Source organism: Megascapheus bottae, chromosome 3 (genome assembly GCF_031878675.1).
Source record: "Megascapheus bottae isolate mThoBot1 chromosome 3, mThoBot2.hap1, whole genome shotgun sequence".
Classification (NCBI taxonomy): domain Eukaryota; kingdom Metazoa; phylum Chordata; class Mammalia; order Rodentia; family Geomyidae; genus Megascapheus; species Megascapheus bottae.
In genome coordinates this window covers 28,884,255-28,902,478 of record NC_143511.1, presented here as the reverse complement: position 1 = coordinate 28,902,478, position 18,224 = coordinate 28,884,255, and the positions used below count along the sequence as shown (strand labels likewise).

The 18,224-nt window shown below is 42.1% G+C and overlaps 1 protein-coding gene across 1 annotated transcript in view; it reads right to left on the bottom strand.

Annotated features, from left to right (window-relative positions):
- Window positions 1-561: 561 nt before the first annotated feature.
- Rcl1 (RNA terminal phosphate cyclase like 1) overlaps window positions 562-18,224 on the bottom strand; it is a 38,587-nt gene continuing 20,924 nt past the window's right edge. Inside the window, exons 6-9 of the mRNA XM_090329722.1 lie at window positions 16,445-16,570; window positions 14,218-14,374; window positions 10,576-10,679; window positions 562-929 (exon numbers count right to left, since the gene is read on the bottom strand). Coding sequence (XP_090185848.1) covers window positions 779-929; window positions 10,576-10,679; window positions 14,218-14,374; window positions 16,445-16,570 — 538 coding nt within the window. The 3' untranslated portion in view covers window positions 562-778. The remainder of the gene's footprint in view (window positions 930-10,575; window positions 10,680-14,217; window positions 14,375-16,444; window positions 16,571-18,224) is intronic.

Sequence of the window (18,224 nt, the reverse complement as noted above, 5' to 3'; positions counted from 1 at the left end):
GATCTTAATCCAGATCCTCTCTCAGAACCTTATTCAAAATGAGCCATGAACTATCTTAAAGAAGTCTGTTCCCCTTAGACTTGTAAATGAAGAGATTTAATATTTTTTCATTATAAATATCAAAAGAACAAAAATACCCTTTTTCAACTTTCTTGTGGTAACAATAATTTGCATGATGGGACTATTACCAAGAAAAGCTGTGGCACACCTGTGATATAGAAAATACCCAGACACATCCTTAACTGTCATCTCCAGCCCAGCCACCCACCCGACACTCACAATGAATCATGGTCATTGATAAACAATCCATTCACAAGACAAAAGAAGAATGTTTAACATTTGCATAGCATTGCATGATGCACATAAAATCCCATATAATGTGGCACATAGTCCTTATGCCAGAAAATCTTGGCCAAAAAGGTCCTTGCAGAAAGAGCTGCAACAGGCTGCACAGGCGTAGATGAAGGCCTTGTGACAGAAAGCCAGGATGGATGTGAACTAGAGGAAGCACAGAAACGCGTGGGGATACTGTCCTAGTGAGCCTTCCTCCAGACTGAGCTCTGTAGTTTACTGAGTCTCTAAGGAATATTATCACCACTGGAGAAACAGCTGGAAAACAACATGTCCTCGATCTGTGTTTGCATACTGATATTTTTAGTAAAGACTCAAGAAAGTCCTTCATATATCGTTTGTCCGGGGCATGAGTGCCTGTGGATGTGATCCCTTTGGGGTCCCCTGCAGCTTCTGCTGTGTCTGTTGGCCTTCTCCTGTGGACGCGTCACTTGAGGGTCTTGCTAAGGTTGGAGAAACCAATGCCAACACACGTCATCAGCACTTTGTCCCCGCCCTTGAGTTCTTCACCACAGGGTTTGGTCTCGATTTTGAACATGATCTGGAAAAAGCTCTTCAAATGCCGCAAAAATTCTATCCTACAAATGACAACAAAAGCAAATATTTTAAAAGACAAAATTCAAATCTAAAAGAAAGTTTTCCTCCTCTTCTCCAACTTTCCTTTCTTTCTTTCTTTCTTTTTTTTGGTGGGTTATGGGGCTTGAATTCAGCCTGGGCGTTGTCCCTAAGCTCCTCAGCCCAAGGCTAGCACCCTACTCTTGAGCCAAGCTCCACTTCCCATTTTCTAGAGATAAGAGTCTCAGGTCATTTTGTGCCTGGGCTGGCTTTGAACCTTGGTCCTCAGATTTCAGCCTCCTGAGAAGCTAGGATTACAGGCGTGAGCCACCACCCCTGGTCTTTTCCAACTTCTGAATCCAAGCTTTGCCTTTCCAAGACCCAGAACTTCTCATCAGAACTGATTTACCAATGGCTCATGTACAGCCTACTAGTTTTCAAAGAGAACTGAGACAGCTTGCAGAGACACACACAATGCAGCAAGATATGTTTAAATTAAAGAAAACTTAGTTTAGCACATGGCATATAAACAATTTAGTCCCACATAGCTATTAAATATAGTGATAATTTAGAGCGGTCCATGAAAAGACAATTTGTTCTCCATGATTCACAAATATCATGCTGGGTATATACTCCCTGCCCCAACCAAGAAACTGCCAGGCATCCCTGTTATACAGGAGGCTGAGAGTGAAAGGATCATTACTCCAAGCCATCTCAGATATAGTTTATGAGACCCTATCTCAACAGGAGAAACTTGGCATGGTGGCAAGCCATCTGTCATTCATTGATAATGGAAAACATAAGAAAAAATAGACTGAGAACCAGGGGTAGAGCCAGGTAAAAAGTGAGATCCTAACTCAAAATAATCAGTGCAAGAGCGTAGGAGGCATAAGTCAGGAGCCAAGGGCCCGCAGAGCAAGCTCAAGGACCTAGAAAGCCAACAGAACAGAAAGAATAGGATAGGCAGGATTGTCTATTTCTGATGCTAAAACAAATATCAAACAGAAAAATCCATTCCTCAACAATTCAATTTTCTCAACAAATGCTACTGGGTGCTCACTAACCACAGGCATTGCTGATGCTGGCATTGTTGCAGCTAACGGAAACAATGAAACTGGAAAGCCTTAGTTTGAACATTTCAATCTAATGGTGTAGATGAGATGAGAAAGTTCAATATTCAAGGAAAGAACCAGGGGAGCTAAAAGAAACCAAGCAGATTTGGCAAGGGACAATAGTAAATAGCCAGGATAGGACTCCAGGCTAGCACAGAAAACATCCATGGCAGCGCTTCGTATAATCTAGTCTTAACACTGAAGGATGGCACCACCCCGAAAGACCCGAAGATAGCAGTTCTGTGGATGGACTGTGGTACAGGCATCTAGCTTCTAATGGGCTGGCCCAGTAAACTAAGTACCCCCTTATTCAGTGTGACCCAAAGACTCACCTGAAGCATTCATGAACACAGGTTCCTGAAGGTTCTGATCAATTTGTAACCCGCAGGAGGAACACAGCAACCACGCAGAAGAGCCCAGAATCACAAAGCACATGCAAACATGTCCACTCCCCTACCCTCTATTACTACAGGTATTCCTGGCAATTCTTAGCAGGTGAGGACAGCAAACATTGATGGCAACCTGTACATCAACACAGAGACATCAAGTTATGCTGCCTCCCAATCAAACTAGCCAAACTCCCTACCTCAGCCACCTTGTTGTCAACCTTAACTGCACATGGAACCGTCATTTGAGGGAGACTTTAGCCTTTGTAATAGTACTGGGATTTGAAGTCACAGTCTAACACTTGCTAGACAGGTGCTCTAACACCCAAACTAGGACTTTAGTTATTTTGGGTCTTCCCATCTAACCCCTCCCCTCTCTCTAGCGTGGCTGGCCTGGACCATGATCCTCCTATTCACATTTCATGCTATAGCTAGGATGACAATTGGGCACTATCAACCCAGCATGTTTCCTGCTAAGATGGGTGTCTCAAGACTCCTTTGTTGCCCTGGCTAGCCTGGAACCTTGATTTTTCTCCCTATCTTAGCCTCCTGTTCTGCTGGAGGCTACCTGAGGATCCCTACAAAAAAACTGTGTGTGTGGGGTGTGTGTGTAGTGGCTTACTCCTGTAATCCTAGCTACTCAGGAGTCTGAGAGCTGAGGATCATGTTTCAAAGCCAGCCCAGGCACTAAAGAATGTGAGACTCTTATCTCCAACTAATCACTAGAAAATGGGAAGTGGGGCTATGGCTCCAGGGGTCGGGTGGTAGCCTTGAGCTGAAGAGCTCAGGGACAGCGCCCAGACCCAGAGTTCAAGCCCCACGACCCACAAAAAAACAAACAAGCAAGCAACTATATATGTGTGTGTGTGTGTGTGTGTGTGTGTGTGTGTGTGTGTGTGTGTGTGTGTGTGTGTGTGTGTGTGTATGTATGTATGTATATTTGGGGGGCAGCAGAGTGGCTCCTGCCTGTAATCTTGGCTCCCGGAGGCTGGGATTGTAAAGAATATGGTTCAAAGGCTATCATGGTCAGAAAAGGTTATGATCTCAAAAATAACTAGCCAGGTGCCAGTGGCTCAAAGCCAGTCCAGGCAGGAAAGTCTGTGAGACTCTTTATCTCCAATTAAACACCACAAAGCCAGAAGTAAGAGCTGTGACTAAAGAGGGAGGGCACTAGCCACAAGCAAAAGAAGCTCAGGGACAGTGTCTAGGTCCCGAGTTCAAGTTCTAGGACCAGCACAACAATAATCAGAAAAAAAAAAATATATATATATAGGGCTGGAGTTAGGGCTCAGGGGTACAGTGCCAGCCTAGCAAGCTCAAGTCTCTTGACTTCAAACCCCAGTGCCATCAAAATATATACCATGCATACACACAGATGCAAATCAGTGGAACAGAACTGACAGTCAAGAAATAAACCCACATGTATAAAGCCAGTTTGATTGGGAAGAACAAGCTCTTTAACAAATGGTATGAGAACATATTAAAAAGAATGAAGTTTGGGACTGGATTTGTACTTCAAGTGGTAGAGAAATTTAGCACTTTCCTTACATCATACACACAAAAAATTAACTAGAATAGCTCAGAGACATAACTTAGAAACTAAAAGTAAGTGGGCTGGGAGTTTTGCCTAGAGGTAGAGTGCTTGCCTAGCATGCATGAAGACCAGGGTTCTATTCCTTGGTACTCAGGGCTGGCAAAAAAAAAAAAAAAAAAAAAGAGAGAAACTAAAAGTAAGTATAAAACTCAGAAATAAGAATAAATCCTTAGTACCTTGGGTGAGGCAAGTTTCTTAACTGTATAATTTCTTACTTTAACATCAGAAGGCAGAATAACAAAAGAGGGAATAAAAAAAAAGCAAGAAACTTTTGTAACTCATAAGTAATTTAAAAAAAAATTAAAGGATAGCTAGGATATCTAAACTGGCATATCCTCAAAGGTGTGAATAAACAACAAGTTCAGCATCATTTTGTCACCAGGAAGCTACAAATCAGAAAGCATTAGATTACCATTTCATACAACAGCCAGCTGCTAACACAAGGGAGGTAGAGAAATGAGACACTCCAGCACTGCAGGTAGGAAGGCAAAGTGCACAGATGCCACAGGAAACAATCTGGTAACTCCTGGAAATGCTTTTTGTTGTTGTTTTTTGTTTTGTTTTGTTTCAGTCCTGGGGACTGAACTCAGGAGCTGAGCACTGTCCTTGGGCTTTCCTCAAGGTTAGTGCTCTACCACTTGAGCCATAACACTGGTACTGGCTTTTCTATATATGTGGTACTGAGGAATCGAACCCAGGTCTTTGTGCATGCTTGGCAAGCACTCTATCACTAGGTCAAATTCCCAGCCCCCCTGGAAATGTTAAAACAAGGGAGTCACATGCCTGAGTAACTCCACTTTGAGATTCATCCCCAGAGAAATGAAAACATACACACATCCAAGCCACTTGCAGCCCCTTCACTTTCTGTCTCTTAGAGCTCAGATATTAAAAAGCCAAAAATGTGCCAGGTGTCAGTGGCTCACATCCATAACCTTAGCTACTCATGAGGTTGAGATCTGAGGATCACACCTAAAGTTACCCTGGTTAACTGCCAAAAAAGCCAGCAGTGGAGCTGTGGTGGCACAAAAGCTCAGGAACAGCACTTAGGCCCAGAGGTAGAGAGAGGGCTTGCCTAGCATGCATGAAGACCGAAGTTCGATTCCTCGGTACCACATACATAGCAAAAAGAGATGGAAGTGGTGCTGAGGCTCACGGGGTAGAACTCTAGCCTTGAGAAAGTTCAAGAACAATGCAGGCCCTGAGCTCAAGCCCAGGACTGGTTAGAAATAGCCAACAAATGATGCTAAATCCCAATGGAACAAAACTTGGTCCAGTGCTGGTCCATCATACGCTTTCTCTGTAACCTGCAGCCCTGTACTTCATCTACCAGGTTCACTACACTGGGTGTTTTGTCCCTCCCATGCCATGGACCTCAGATTCACACTTCCTTAGATACAACTACAGGGCCACATAAGCAGGAAGGGAACCATACACTGAAAGCAAAGCTGTCCTTCCATGGATGACAACCCACACAGGCATCTAATGGCTTCTCTGATGAGCTTCTATATCATTCCTGTATGAAAGATTTTAATTCTTGACTTGAACAACTACATGCGCCACGGTTGATTTTTCAAGACCAAGTGATTCGTTTGCAAAAATTAAAAAAATTAAACAACAACAAAAAACTCCCAGATCTTTCTACAACAGCCTCAACCCCACCTCCCCGGGTCTTGCCAGGCTCTGTCCTTTCTTCCCAGCCTCTCACCAGGTCCCTTTCTGAAGCATGTTGGGGTGGAGGGATCAATCATAAGATCAGCTTTTCTGGAAGCCCCTGTACACAAATCATGACAGGTCTGGGTCATCTGCCTATCAAGTATATGGAGGCTAAGAGGCAAGAGCTGGGGACAGGAAAAGAATCTACTTGATGTATCCCCCCCTCAAGTCATCACACTGCAGCTTTAAAATATATTGCTGGTATTTTCTTTATCGATAACAAACCCCAGTTAATCTCTAAGAATGAAGTTATTAATATCAGTTACAGTGGCAACAGGAAACAGAACAAGGCTGGCTATACTGTTGGGCCACTTGGGTGTCGTAGCCTAGTTTAGCCAGGAACTCACCATGACAGGAACTCACTGACCGCTCTTTTTCTTACTGTAAAGTAAGAGTACCATGCTAGGTATAGGTAGCTCATGCCTATAAAGCTAGTTCCTCAGGAGGCTGAGATCTGAGGATTGTGCTTTGAAGCTAGCCTGGGCAGGAAAGCCCATGCATGAGACTCCAATTAACCATCAGAAAACTGGAAGTGGAGCGATAGGTCAAAGTGGTAGAGTGCTAGTCTTGAGCAAAAAAGCTCAGGAACAGCACTCAGGCCCTGAGTTCAAACTCCAAAAGAAATATAGGAGTATCACTTGCTTTCACTATGTGCTGAATATGTTCTAGGCTGAAACAAGGGTACTGCAGTCTTTGTAAATTTTAAGGTAGAGCTACTGAATCGGGCGAGCATCCTGTGAGTGGATCAAGAAGCTCTGATCATCTGCAGTTTAACTAGGGGGCACTAGCTCCAAAATGAAGGGGGAAAAATGGCATAGTTTATGTTAGACTTCCGACAAAGAGTTGGAAGAGATCATTTTTGGCAGAATTTGAAATGAAGACTCTCTTATGGCTGGGCAGACAGATTGGCAGCCGACTTCCAGCCTGAATTCACCCAAAGGAAGTTTACCTTCTCATGTTCAAAGTGACATGACTGAGAGAATACATTGGGACAGGGTAAGATGTCCAGGAAGAAGCTGAGCAAGAGCACTGAGCACCTGAGGGCTCATTTTAGCTCAGGATCACGCAGAGGAGACTGAGGCTCAAAGGTGATGCTGAACACCACATCAGTAGCCCCCTTGAGGCTCTGTGGTAGAGTTAGAACTTAAGATGAAACAGACCGGACCCCAGGGCCTACGCATGGTGAGCCACCATCTCTCGTCACAATTTCTGAAGGTACTTAGGAGGATGTTTGTTAATGTGTACTTTTCTTACTACTAATTTGTCTTAAATTATATTTTTACTATCTGTATCTATCTACACAGATATCTATAATTTGTAAAGGGAAGTTATAATCCACCACATCAGTTTATAGGTGTGCAATGCATTTTAACCCTTTCATTCTTCTAACCCATCTCATCCCTTCAATTTTCTTAGTTTCATAGGATATGCATTGAATGTCATGACTGCATTCTTCAACTGTAGAAAGCATCCCTAAATTGTAAACTTAGGCCTTTAAAGCAAGGGGTAGAACCACTATCACCAACTATAAAACACCTACAAAAATTCACAGGACTTGTCAAAAATAAGTTTATCCAGTATCATTTTAGTCTCCTGAAAAGAATTCTTCCCCTGGCCTTCCTCAGGAATTTCACATATAAAACTTAGCTTTCTTGGACAGTATACAGAATCACTGACTGCAACCATCTAAAGCAAAAGGAAGAAATAGGAAAAGAAAACAGGGAGACCCACACTTTCCAGTGAGTCGTGAAAGTAACACTGAAAGAAAAAAAAAATCCAGTATTCTGTAAATAAACATTTAATGAGCTATTTATACAAATACAAACAAATATAAACTGCCAGAAGAAATACAGTCTTGCTAAAACCAAAGAAAGTCTTGTTTCTGTTTTTAAAAATGAGGTTCCACATCTGACATAAAAATCCATGTGATTCTCATATCCACAGCTAAGGAATCAAAGTAGAATACACCGTTTCCCCACTGCAATGGGGACCGTTCTTATAAACAGGATGTTACTTACATCTACATATCCCACCTGTCTCCTCCTCACTCTGGGCTGCTAGAATCCTCCACTATGATTAAGAGCAAAAAAGGTCCCAAATACATGATACAGGTTTCCTGAAAAGTAACTCTCTCTCATGTCCAAGTGCTGGCTTACCAAAAAGAAGAGATGCACGTGCCTGGGATCCTAGTTACTCAGGAAGCTGAGATCTGAGGAGCCTTGGTTCAAAGTCAGCTCAGGGCAGACTTTCATCTCCAATTAACCAGCAATGAGCCAGAAGTAGAACTGTGGCTCCATGGTAGAATGCAAGCCATGAGCAAAAAAAAAAAAAAAAAAAAAAAAAAGCTACGGGAAAATATCCAGGCACTCTGTTCAAGCCCCAGGATACCCACACATGTGGGGGTGGGGAGGAAAGGGGATACTTTTTCACCCTGTGACAGGCCCTCAGAAAGCAATGTGTCTATGTTCTAGGACAAAGGACAAAGTCTTAAAACATATAATCTTTGATCTGTTCTACTCTTCTAAAGCTCCACTGAGAACAGACCAGTATTTTCCCAAGAGATACTGCAATTTTAGATTTCTAGAAGAAAAGACACTGCAATTCATTTGGTGAAGAGCGTGCTGAAGAGGACACAGGAGCCTTTACAATTGTCCAGTTCCATCCTGACCAGCTCCAGTGAGACTGCAGACTTCAATAGAAAGATTATATAAAGGCCCTGGAGCCAAACTGAAAAACTCTCCAAAAGCAGAAAGAAGTGTCAAGGAAAGAAAGAAAGATATTCTGCCAAAGCCTGCGCCCTGAGACCACACAATCTGAAGACAGCAAGTCCTGCTGTCTTGGGCCATGAGGCCTTCTGCTGTCCTTGAAGCACAGCCTGGGAAAGCTGAAGCAAGGACACTGGCTGGACCCAGGCTGGGAACCTAGCCACCCATCACTTTTAGCGATAGCCACGGGGAAGCAATCTCCACACTTGGGCTGCTGTACTCAGCCCTCACCAGCTCCCCAAACATTTCACCACCATGTCTGAGCAATGTTGAACTATTGGTGTCAATGTGCCATTTAGGATTGCTCAATTTTAGGTTTCCTTTTCCGTGAAATACTTACACAGTGATCAGGAGATACACACTGCTTACCAGTCTTCCCCACAGCTAACAGAAGGTATTCTCTCCCCAAAAACCACCCATCACGTAACACAAAAAAATCAAAATAAAACCTCCAAAATAATATGTTCATGTTTCCTGGTTTCCAGGTCCCAATGGCATGGCCTCTCCAGTCTGCTTCTCTTTCTCAACGTGATGGCACCATCATTCTTCAGTTATCACAGTACTGTACCTTTCATGTATACAGCATCGGTACCATGATAACCGAAAAAGGACAGTTCAGTCTTACAGCTAGCCAGGTCCTCCTTCCTTCTCATCCTCCCTCAATCCCAGCTCCCCACCAGATGGTTCTTTAACCTTCTGCAAGTCTATGAGCACATGTGCACAAGTACACACATCTGTACTAAAGCAGGCTGCTTTTATTTTATTTTTAATTGTTGGGATAATGTACAGAGGGGTTACAGTTACATTCATCAGGTAGTAGGTGCATTACTTCTCACACTTTGTTACCCCTTCTCATGTTTTTTTGTCCCCACTTCCCTCCCCCATCCCCCCCATCTTCTTGCTTTCCCCCTTCACTTTCTTATTTCAAATAAACAAATAAGTGTATATACAATATACCAGGTAACAAAATCAGGTACAGTAACAATATGAGATTAACCATAAGAGCAAAAGAAGAGAAATAACATAGTACATTAAGAACAACAATTACACAAGATAAAGCTCTTGTTTCCATATCCTAGAGCTTCTTTCATTTAGTCTCAACGTATATGACCTTGTGTCTATGAGCACATGTATATGCATGTATGCAAGTACACACATCTGTACTAAAGCAGGCTGCTTTTAGCCAACTCATTTACTACCCATAGGAATTGTTTCTTGTCATTACATTCTTTATAACTCAAGTCTCCTAACTAGCTGCTGTCTGTGAAGAGTATTTGTTTTTTGGTTTTGGTGGGGGTTTTTTGGTGCCTGTCCTGGGACTTAAACTGGGGGCAAGGGCGCTGTCCTTGAGCTGTAATGCTCAAGGCTAGCTAGGACTCTACCACATGAGCTACAAGCTCTACTTCTGGCCTTTTTGATAGTTAACCAGAAATGAGTCCAGTGGACTTTCCCAGGCTGGCTTCAAACTGCAACTATCCCCCAGATCTTAGCCTCCTGAATAACTAGAATTACAGGGGGGAGCCACAGGTACCTGGTGACAGGTTTGCTTTTACGCCTCAGGAGTCAATGTCTGCTAACATCAAATTCCCCAAAGTCATATCTAAAATGTTCCTACCAGTTCAGGAGTATTATTACCATGAACCGTGTCTCTCTGCATCGCTGCCAGCCAGCTTATACACTATCATCTGAGGCAAACGGACAAGCCCATCACCACAGCATATGTGACTGCAGCCTTTAAAAAAAGCTGAGAGACAGGTAAGGGAGGGATGGTAACTATAACCCCTCTACATCACCTTTATAATAACAGCAATAAAAGGTTAAAAAGCAGAAAATGAACCTAAGCTTTTAGAACCAGAAGCTTATTTCAAAAGTAAGAACCAAATTGAAAGCACAGATGAAGGAGGAAAGAAAGGGAGCCCCCCCGCCCCCCGGCCCTGTGTTAAACACCAGGTTAGGTTCACAGTAGCATTTGCTGCCTCACTTAGTAAATAGTACAAGCAGGTGATCAGATGGCAGACCACATGCAGCAAGCACATCTTTGTCGTTTGGGACAACTGGAAAATGACACTGGACAGAACAGTGAGGCTGAAACAACTTACGTATAAGGGGAAAGTGGTCCTAGCAGAACTTTGGAAACATCCTGCTGTCCAAGGGTCATGAGCAATAGGGCCAGACTTTGGTTGGTTGAATCAACACACCCACCCTGTAAACACAAACACTTCAACAATTAATCTTTGTAAAAATCAGAAAATGAAAGAGAATATGAGAATTTACAGAAGAGCAGACTACAACATTGAAGCAAAAGTAAAATGGAACAAAGAGTAATGAGAACAATCCTGGTATCAACTAATTGGAAGTAGCAAAACCAATGGTTAATCATAATAACTATCACAGCTGAGATCAGTATGACTATAGACATTCAAATATCTTAAAATATTGATTCAAAGCCAGCCCAGTCAGGAAAATCCATGAGACTCTTACCCGTAATTAACTACCTAAAAAGTGTAAGTGGAACTGTGGCTAAAAGTGGCAGAGTGCTAGGCTTGAATACATAAGCGCAGGATCAGTATTTAGGGGAGATTTAGATCAAAAGGATTTGAGAAGAACTTCCCTTGTGAAGATGGAGACAGCAATTTCTACTTAGGTTATAACCTTATAACCTAGGTCTGAGGTGGGGTGGTTGGGGTGGCAAGAAAGCAGGACAATAGGCAAAGCTGTAAAAAGAATAGAACCCAAAGGGTAGTTCCAGGAAGCCTGGTACAGAAGCAAGAGAGAGTGTGTTAACCTGAGAACAGGAGGAATTCAGTCAGAGGCTTAAAACTTTGGAAAAAGCAAAGAGCACTTTCAAAGGAATCGAGTTTTATACTCATTTAAAATTCATGTCTCATCATGTATCAATTATTAAAAAAAAAACAATAAAAGCATGAAGCACTTTTATCCTTTTACTAAATTAGACAACATAGACACACAAAGGAAGTTTGGTAAATGACTAAACAACTTTGGCCCAGGAAATATAATCAGATAATTTTTTTTTAAAAGACCTCAATTAAAGAAAATAAATAATAAATGAACTAATCCAGACTGCATGTTCCTTCTACAGGGTTGTCCTTTTACCCTGAGGCTAATGCTCTGCTATTTACGGAAACAAAACCCAAATTCCAGCTGTGTGTGGGCCCCCCTTCCCCCCCACTGGACTGCCCTGTAATATGATGCTTTCAATTCTCCTAAGACCTACTTAAAAAGGACAGAAGTGTCCCTGCAGCCAGACAGAGGACCTGGGCAAAGGAAACTGGAAGAAGGAACCTAGAGACACATACCACCCCATGCATCTGACAAACTTCATAAATTAACTGTCAGAGCAACCCTCTCACCATTTACTCACAAACTTCTAGTTATTATTAGCCATCTTTCCAAAACATCACTAAATTTAGCATCAGAAAACTAGCTGATGTATCACCAAAAACTGCAGTGGACTTGACTGCGCAAGACCTGGGACAGGACATGTCCTAAGGCAGATTACATTGTGTTCCGCCACCACTTCCCAGTGTCTTCCAAAGGCAGACAGAAGTCTGCAGCTGTGCTTCAAAGGCAGCTCATCTTTGGTGTTTTGTGTCCTATTTTTAATTACACAGATATTAAACAGACCTGGACACTTTAATTAATTCTAAGCATTCATTTTCTCATTCCACCTTTCAACCACCGTGTTTTCCAAGGTCACTGATTTGGACTGGCCGGCTGTTACTGGCCTGTCTCAGGAACAAATGGATGAGCCAGGCTTTTCTTGACCACAGCAAATTAATAAACTGAATCAGTGGTCAAAGGGTGGGTTGTAAGAAAAACAAAGTTGCCAATTGTATCCCTTTAACTTTAACTACAGTCCCACTTGTGCAGCTTTAGACAATCTTGCTAATTTAAGAAAAGGACAAAGACAGGGACTGGAAGTTTGGCCTATTGGTAGAGTGCTTGCTTAGCATGCACAAAGACCTGGTTTGATACCTCAGCACCATATCACAAAGACCTGGTTTGATACCTCAGCACCATATACGTAGAAAAAAGCTGGAAGTGGTGCTGAGGCTCAAGTGGTAGAGCTCTAGCCTTGAGAAAGTCCAAGGACAATACTCAGGCCCTGAGCTCAAACCCAGGACTGGCAAAAAAAAAAAAAAAAAAAAAGGACAAAGACAGAGATGAGTAAGAATTACAAAAAAAATATACAGATAAATGCAAATGTGTGGTCTCTGCAGCGCCTCATGGATAAAGATGATTTGGAAGGATTAAATATACTCTCCAAGCCACCTCAAGTACAGTTCAGCTGAAGAATGTGGAGCTCTGCACTCACAGAACAAAGAAACAACCATCTCTAAGAGCCTGTCCTGGACTTTCCCTGTTGATAATGCTTTACCTTCCTAAGGCAGAACCAAGGCAAAAAAGGGAACAGGCTATGTGACATTATGAAGAAGGTCTGTGATCCTCATGAACAAAGTATATAAGATCTTAGAGCACTGCATTTTCAGTCCACTTCATCTTCATCTTGCTAGTGTCTCCGGCTCTCACAATTCCTTCCTTACTTTTGGTACCACAATTATTGAGGTGCACACATGGATTAACACATGGTGGCCCGGTAGCCGTTGACCTAAGTTGCTTCCTACCACAGAAAAAACAAGACAGCTATCTGCTCAAGTCTGTCTTCAATGTCGTGTCGGCCTTTGTCTAACCCAGTAGGTTCTTGTTCTTTCCAAAGCTCCCCTATTGCACTGTACCACAGGGCTGCCCCCCTGGACATTCCTAATGTTCCAGAAAACCCTGCAAAATCTAGCCTAAAGACATTTCCTATCTGAGTTAACTATCATACACAAATCAATTTCTAGCTTCTTTCAAAACATTTTAAAAGAGCTAGGTGCTGGCAGCCAGCTCATATCTGTGGTTCTATCGACTTGGGAAGCTGAGATCTTATAGTTGTGACCCAAAAATAACCCAAACAAAAAAGTTTGAGACTATCACCAATTAACAAGCCTCAGCCATGAGTGAAAAAGCTGAGTAAGAGTGAGAAGTTTCAGAGTCCCAGTACCAAAACACAGACAGACAGACAGACAGACACACACACACACACACTCACTTCTCACTTGAACTCAGCATAAGGTGCTATCCTTGAGCTCTTTTGTTCAAGAACAACACTTTTTTTTTTCTTAAATCACTGAGTCACAGCTCCACTTCCAGTTTTCTGGTTGTAACTGGAGATAAGAGTCTCAGACACTTTCATGTCCAATACTGGCTTTGAACTTTGATTCTCAGCCCTCAGCCTCCTGAGTTGCTAGGACTACAGGCATGAACCACCAGCATCCGGCTCACCTACTTTTTGAAGGTTGTTTTGGGGGTTTAGTGGAGAATGGGGCTTTATTTTCTTTTTTGTCTGAGATTGGGATTTGAACCCTTCATCTAATGCTTTTGCTCATCAGCTAACGTTCTACCACCTGAGCCATGCCTCCAACCCCCCCCCCCGGTTTGTTTTTTTTTAAATCTTCATTCTCTTGTCCTAGTTCTTTCCTCTATTCATCACCACTTTCATTATCCCTTTCATTACTACTACCTGCTCTAGGTCTTCTTACTGAGCAATTCAATCAACTAAAGTGTTTAATGCACAGGCACACGATAAGTCCTTGGAGACGAGTAAGAATGAGACTTTGGATTGCTTTTTCCTGGTTGTACCTTTCCCAGCCCCTACGAAGCAGAAGCTTAGGACATACCCTGTAGATTTCTTCCAGCAGCAGCCGAGCACAGTTCCTACCGAGGTCCTCGGGGAGCACTGCTGCTCCTTGGCCCTGGGGGTTGGAGGCCAGTTCAGCACTGAGAAAGGTGCCATTGGTGGTCTCAGCAACCAAAGACAACCCAAAGCCTGGAGATCTATAGAGGCAAAGGTTCAGATGCTGAGTAGGTAAAGGGCATACACCAGCAAACAGAAAACGAAGACAGACATCTTTTTGACAGCATTTTATCTTAAGGCTCCCTTCTGGTTACATTAAGTCTAACCAGACTGCCTACCTGTTTACACTGGAAATACAGCCTGCTGAGTGAGGACACATATGGCAGATTCAAGAGAGATGCTAAGTTTACACTACTTGTTCTATTATTCCTTCTCCCTCCCTCCGCCTCAACCTTCTGTAATCTTCTCTACAGAAAATAATGGACACATTAATTCTAGACTTGAAGCCAAAGAGGGCAGGAAAAGCAAAGACCAGATTAGCAGGCACCATCTCTGTAGCATCTACTATATGCTAGAAATCATGTTTACAATAACTGTGAGGCTGCAACTGTTATCAATGTCTATGAACAAAAGAGAAAAATATTATTGATGTTTAAGTCATCAAAGGTTTGGGCCCTTCACTGACCTTTGTACTGCCCACAGAAAGGGCCAGCTTTACACACAAATCCTTTCCCAACTGTAACCTCTGATATCTCTTTTCTGTTGCTTTGGACTATGAGTCACTACCATGTGTCTGAAATCATCTCTATCTTTCCGATGGGCCTCGAAGGTCAAAGATTTTCACTCACTCAATACCCCTCTCCTCACCTTCATTTCTATTCTTTTTTCATTTTTTGAAAGTTTTAGCAAAGACTTACATTAAAGAAGGGAGAAATAGAAAGATGCATTTCTTATTCCCCATGTCAAAAAAAAAAAAAAGAAAAACACAGGAGTTAAACACTCCCACCTTCACTCTTGCCTTGTTGCTAACTCACAAGAACTAAACCCAGGCTCTGGAATTCTCACTTTTCAGAGATAAAACCTAACAACTTCAAATAGACATTTGCAATACACAGATCATCAGGTTTTTTAAATTAATTAATTTATTTATTGCCAGTCCTGGGGACTTGAACTCAGAGCCTCAGCACTGTCCTTGGGCTTTCTCAAGGCTAGAGCTCTACTACTTGAGCCACAGCACCAGTTCTGTCTTTTTCTATGTATGTGGTACTGAGGAATCAAACCTGGGTCTTCGTGCAAGCTAGGGAAGCATTCTACCACTAGGCCACACTCGCAGCCCCATGTTTTTCTATTTTTGTTTTAATTTTTCTTATTTAAAAATGTTTTTAATTTTCTAATATTTTCAGTGATGAAGATGATACATGCTAGACAAGTGCTTTACTGAGTTATCCGCTCTACTTTTTTTTTAAGTTTCTGTTTAGTTTTTAAGTGTTTGATTTATTATTGTTGTTTTGGGATAAGGTATATCAAGCCTTGAAGCCCAGTTTGGTATTGAACTCCTCATCCTCATGCATCAGTCTCCCAAGTGCTAGGACTAAAGGTGTGTAACATTAGCAACACCAGGTTCAACTTTAGTCTTTTTTTTTTCTCAGTCCTGGGCACTGTGCTCTTCAGCTCAAGGCTAGTGGCTTGGCCACTTGAACCACTGTGCCACTTCCGGTTTTCTGGTAATTAATGGGAGATCAGAGTCTCACGGACTTTCATCCCTGGGCTGGCTTTGAACAATATCAGCCTCCTGGGTAGCTAGGATTACGGATGTGAGCCACCAGCACCTACCTGGTTTTAACGAAAGTTTTAACAAAACCAAATTTAAATCTGCAAGAACAATTTTCTCTAGAAATTTCTACAGATAAGAGAGGGAAGTTGATTCGCATCAGATAACAAGAGGACTTTTTTCCCCTCTTTATCTTTATTTACTTGGGGTAGAACAGTCCATTTTTTTCTTGGATCAAAGGACAAATGGGATTTAAAGTGAGCACTGTTTATTAATAGGTTTTAATTCTCCAAGACTCAAGATCTAACCTACAGTGCCAGCCACTGGGACACTTTCCACGTGACAAGCACACACAAAAAAAATGATAATAATAATCTGTTGGTGACAACAACAAGTCAGAAGGAAGTTTATTTCTGAAATCATTCTTCCTCTGAGCTGGCAGTTTTACCTTCAAGTAGAAAGTCATGTGATATAGAGATAATAAAATTCAGATACATACTTTCCAGAGTTGAGTCCTTTCATGTGGTCGGTGTAAATATAGATATCAGGTATGAACTTGTTGAGGATACTCCTTGCTGACTCCACAATCCGGTTTGCCATCTGAGGTGACACACGCACGGAGTACCTATAGCCTAGAGTTAAGGATACAATGTTCCTTAAATTTCAGAGAAGTCAGTTGTTAAGCTAGCACGGATTTGCCAAAGTATCAAGAACAAACTAGGACTTAGAATTCCATAAGATTCCAGCTGTATGTAATTGTTTAACTTTGTAGTACCATCCCTCAACTTCTTTTCATTATTTTCAAAAATCCACGTGCTCCTGGTAAGGAGGGAAAAACTAAATAAGAATGGAAAGTATAAACTGAAGGTTCTTCAACCTGGACCCTAACTTCCTACCCAGACTTCCTTCCTCTAGAGATTGTCCAACTGAGAAGATAGCAAGACACTTGCCTCTTTCTGCAGGTGTCTGCCTTTGAAGCTACCACATGCAAGAATACCTTTCTATTCTCTGTCCAGTTCCATAGCTACAAGTGAAAAGTCCTTCTATAAGAACCTAAGGCCAGGATACACTCTCCCTTGGGAGACCTGAGCCAGTCTCAACCTGGTATGTTCACACCAGAAAGCAGAAAACATTTAGTAAGAGATCAAGGTAGTTACTGTTATACAGTTCTAAACAGATTCAGGGCCTATTTTTTATTTATTTAAGAATTACTCCATGTATGAGTAATACAGATTTCTTCATCTGCTACCTATGGTCAGGAAGAGTGATAACTACTAGCACTTCTACAATACGGCACCTGGGAAAGGGAGGAGATTATTAGGAACAAGTATTTGAGGCTAGAGAAATCATTATACCAAGTTGAGTATATAGTAGAGAGTGTTTCTCCCCAACAACACATGCCAAATTAAAAAAAAAAAAAAAAGACGGAGCACTTTCAGTGTGCAATGTGTCATATGGTCAAGAGCTGCCTACACGGGAAAATTAAAAAATACCACTGAGTGACTGTCTCTTTCCCCTGACACAGACCCACAGCAAGTGTGTCTTGTGTAATCTTCCCACAGCAACACAAATGTTCAGAGAATTACTATCAAGAACACTTTTCACTTAAGCTGAGAAATAAAAATGTACAAGGAACCTGACTTAGCATTTCAATTGGACATATCCTGAACACTTTACTAACAAAAGCAAGGTAAGTGAGTTGTCCCAGAGTAGTGGCCTCCTATATCTTGCCATCTACCTCCCCGTGGACAACAGTGTTTGACCCCAACCTATTATCTTTATCTTCTTCCACCCAACTATCTTCCCAAATTCTCCCAGCCCAGGTCTTCCTTTTTCCCAGAAGTCCTCTCTCTCACCTCTCAGTACAATCTCCACTTGAACTTACCATTTTTTGTCTTCCTTCACCTACACACACCTCCCTCTTGCTCTTCCTAGACGCCACACACTTTGTAAGGGCAGGGGCTTGAATGGCAATATCCCTAACAACTCCAATACTCTTACTTTTATACTCACAAATGCTTGATAAATATTTGACATGACTCAAAAGGACAAAACTGCAATGGGGAAAGAGCAAAGGGTTTTTTCAATACACAAGAGCCCAGTTACATCATCACCTCTTCTGTCCAAACCGCACTTTTGACCACAGGCAGTTTATTTAGACAAACAGTCCTGGGGTCTCAGATCCTTTGGACTGAGTGGGTGCCTGACATTGTCCACTCTCCTCAGCAGAGCTTAAGCTAAGTTATTTGCTGATAATCCAACAAGTCTTAGAAAAAAAG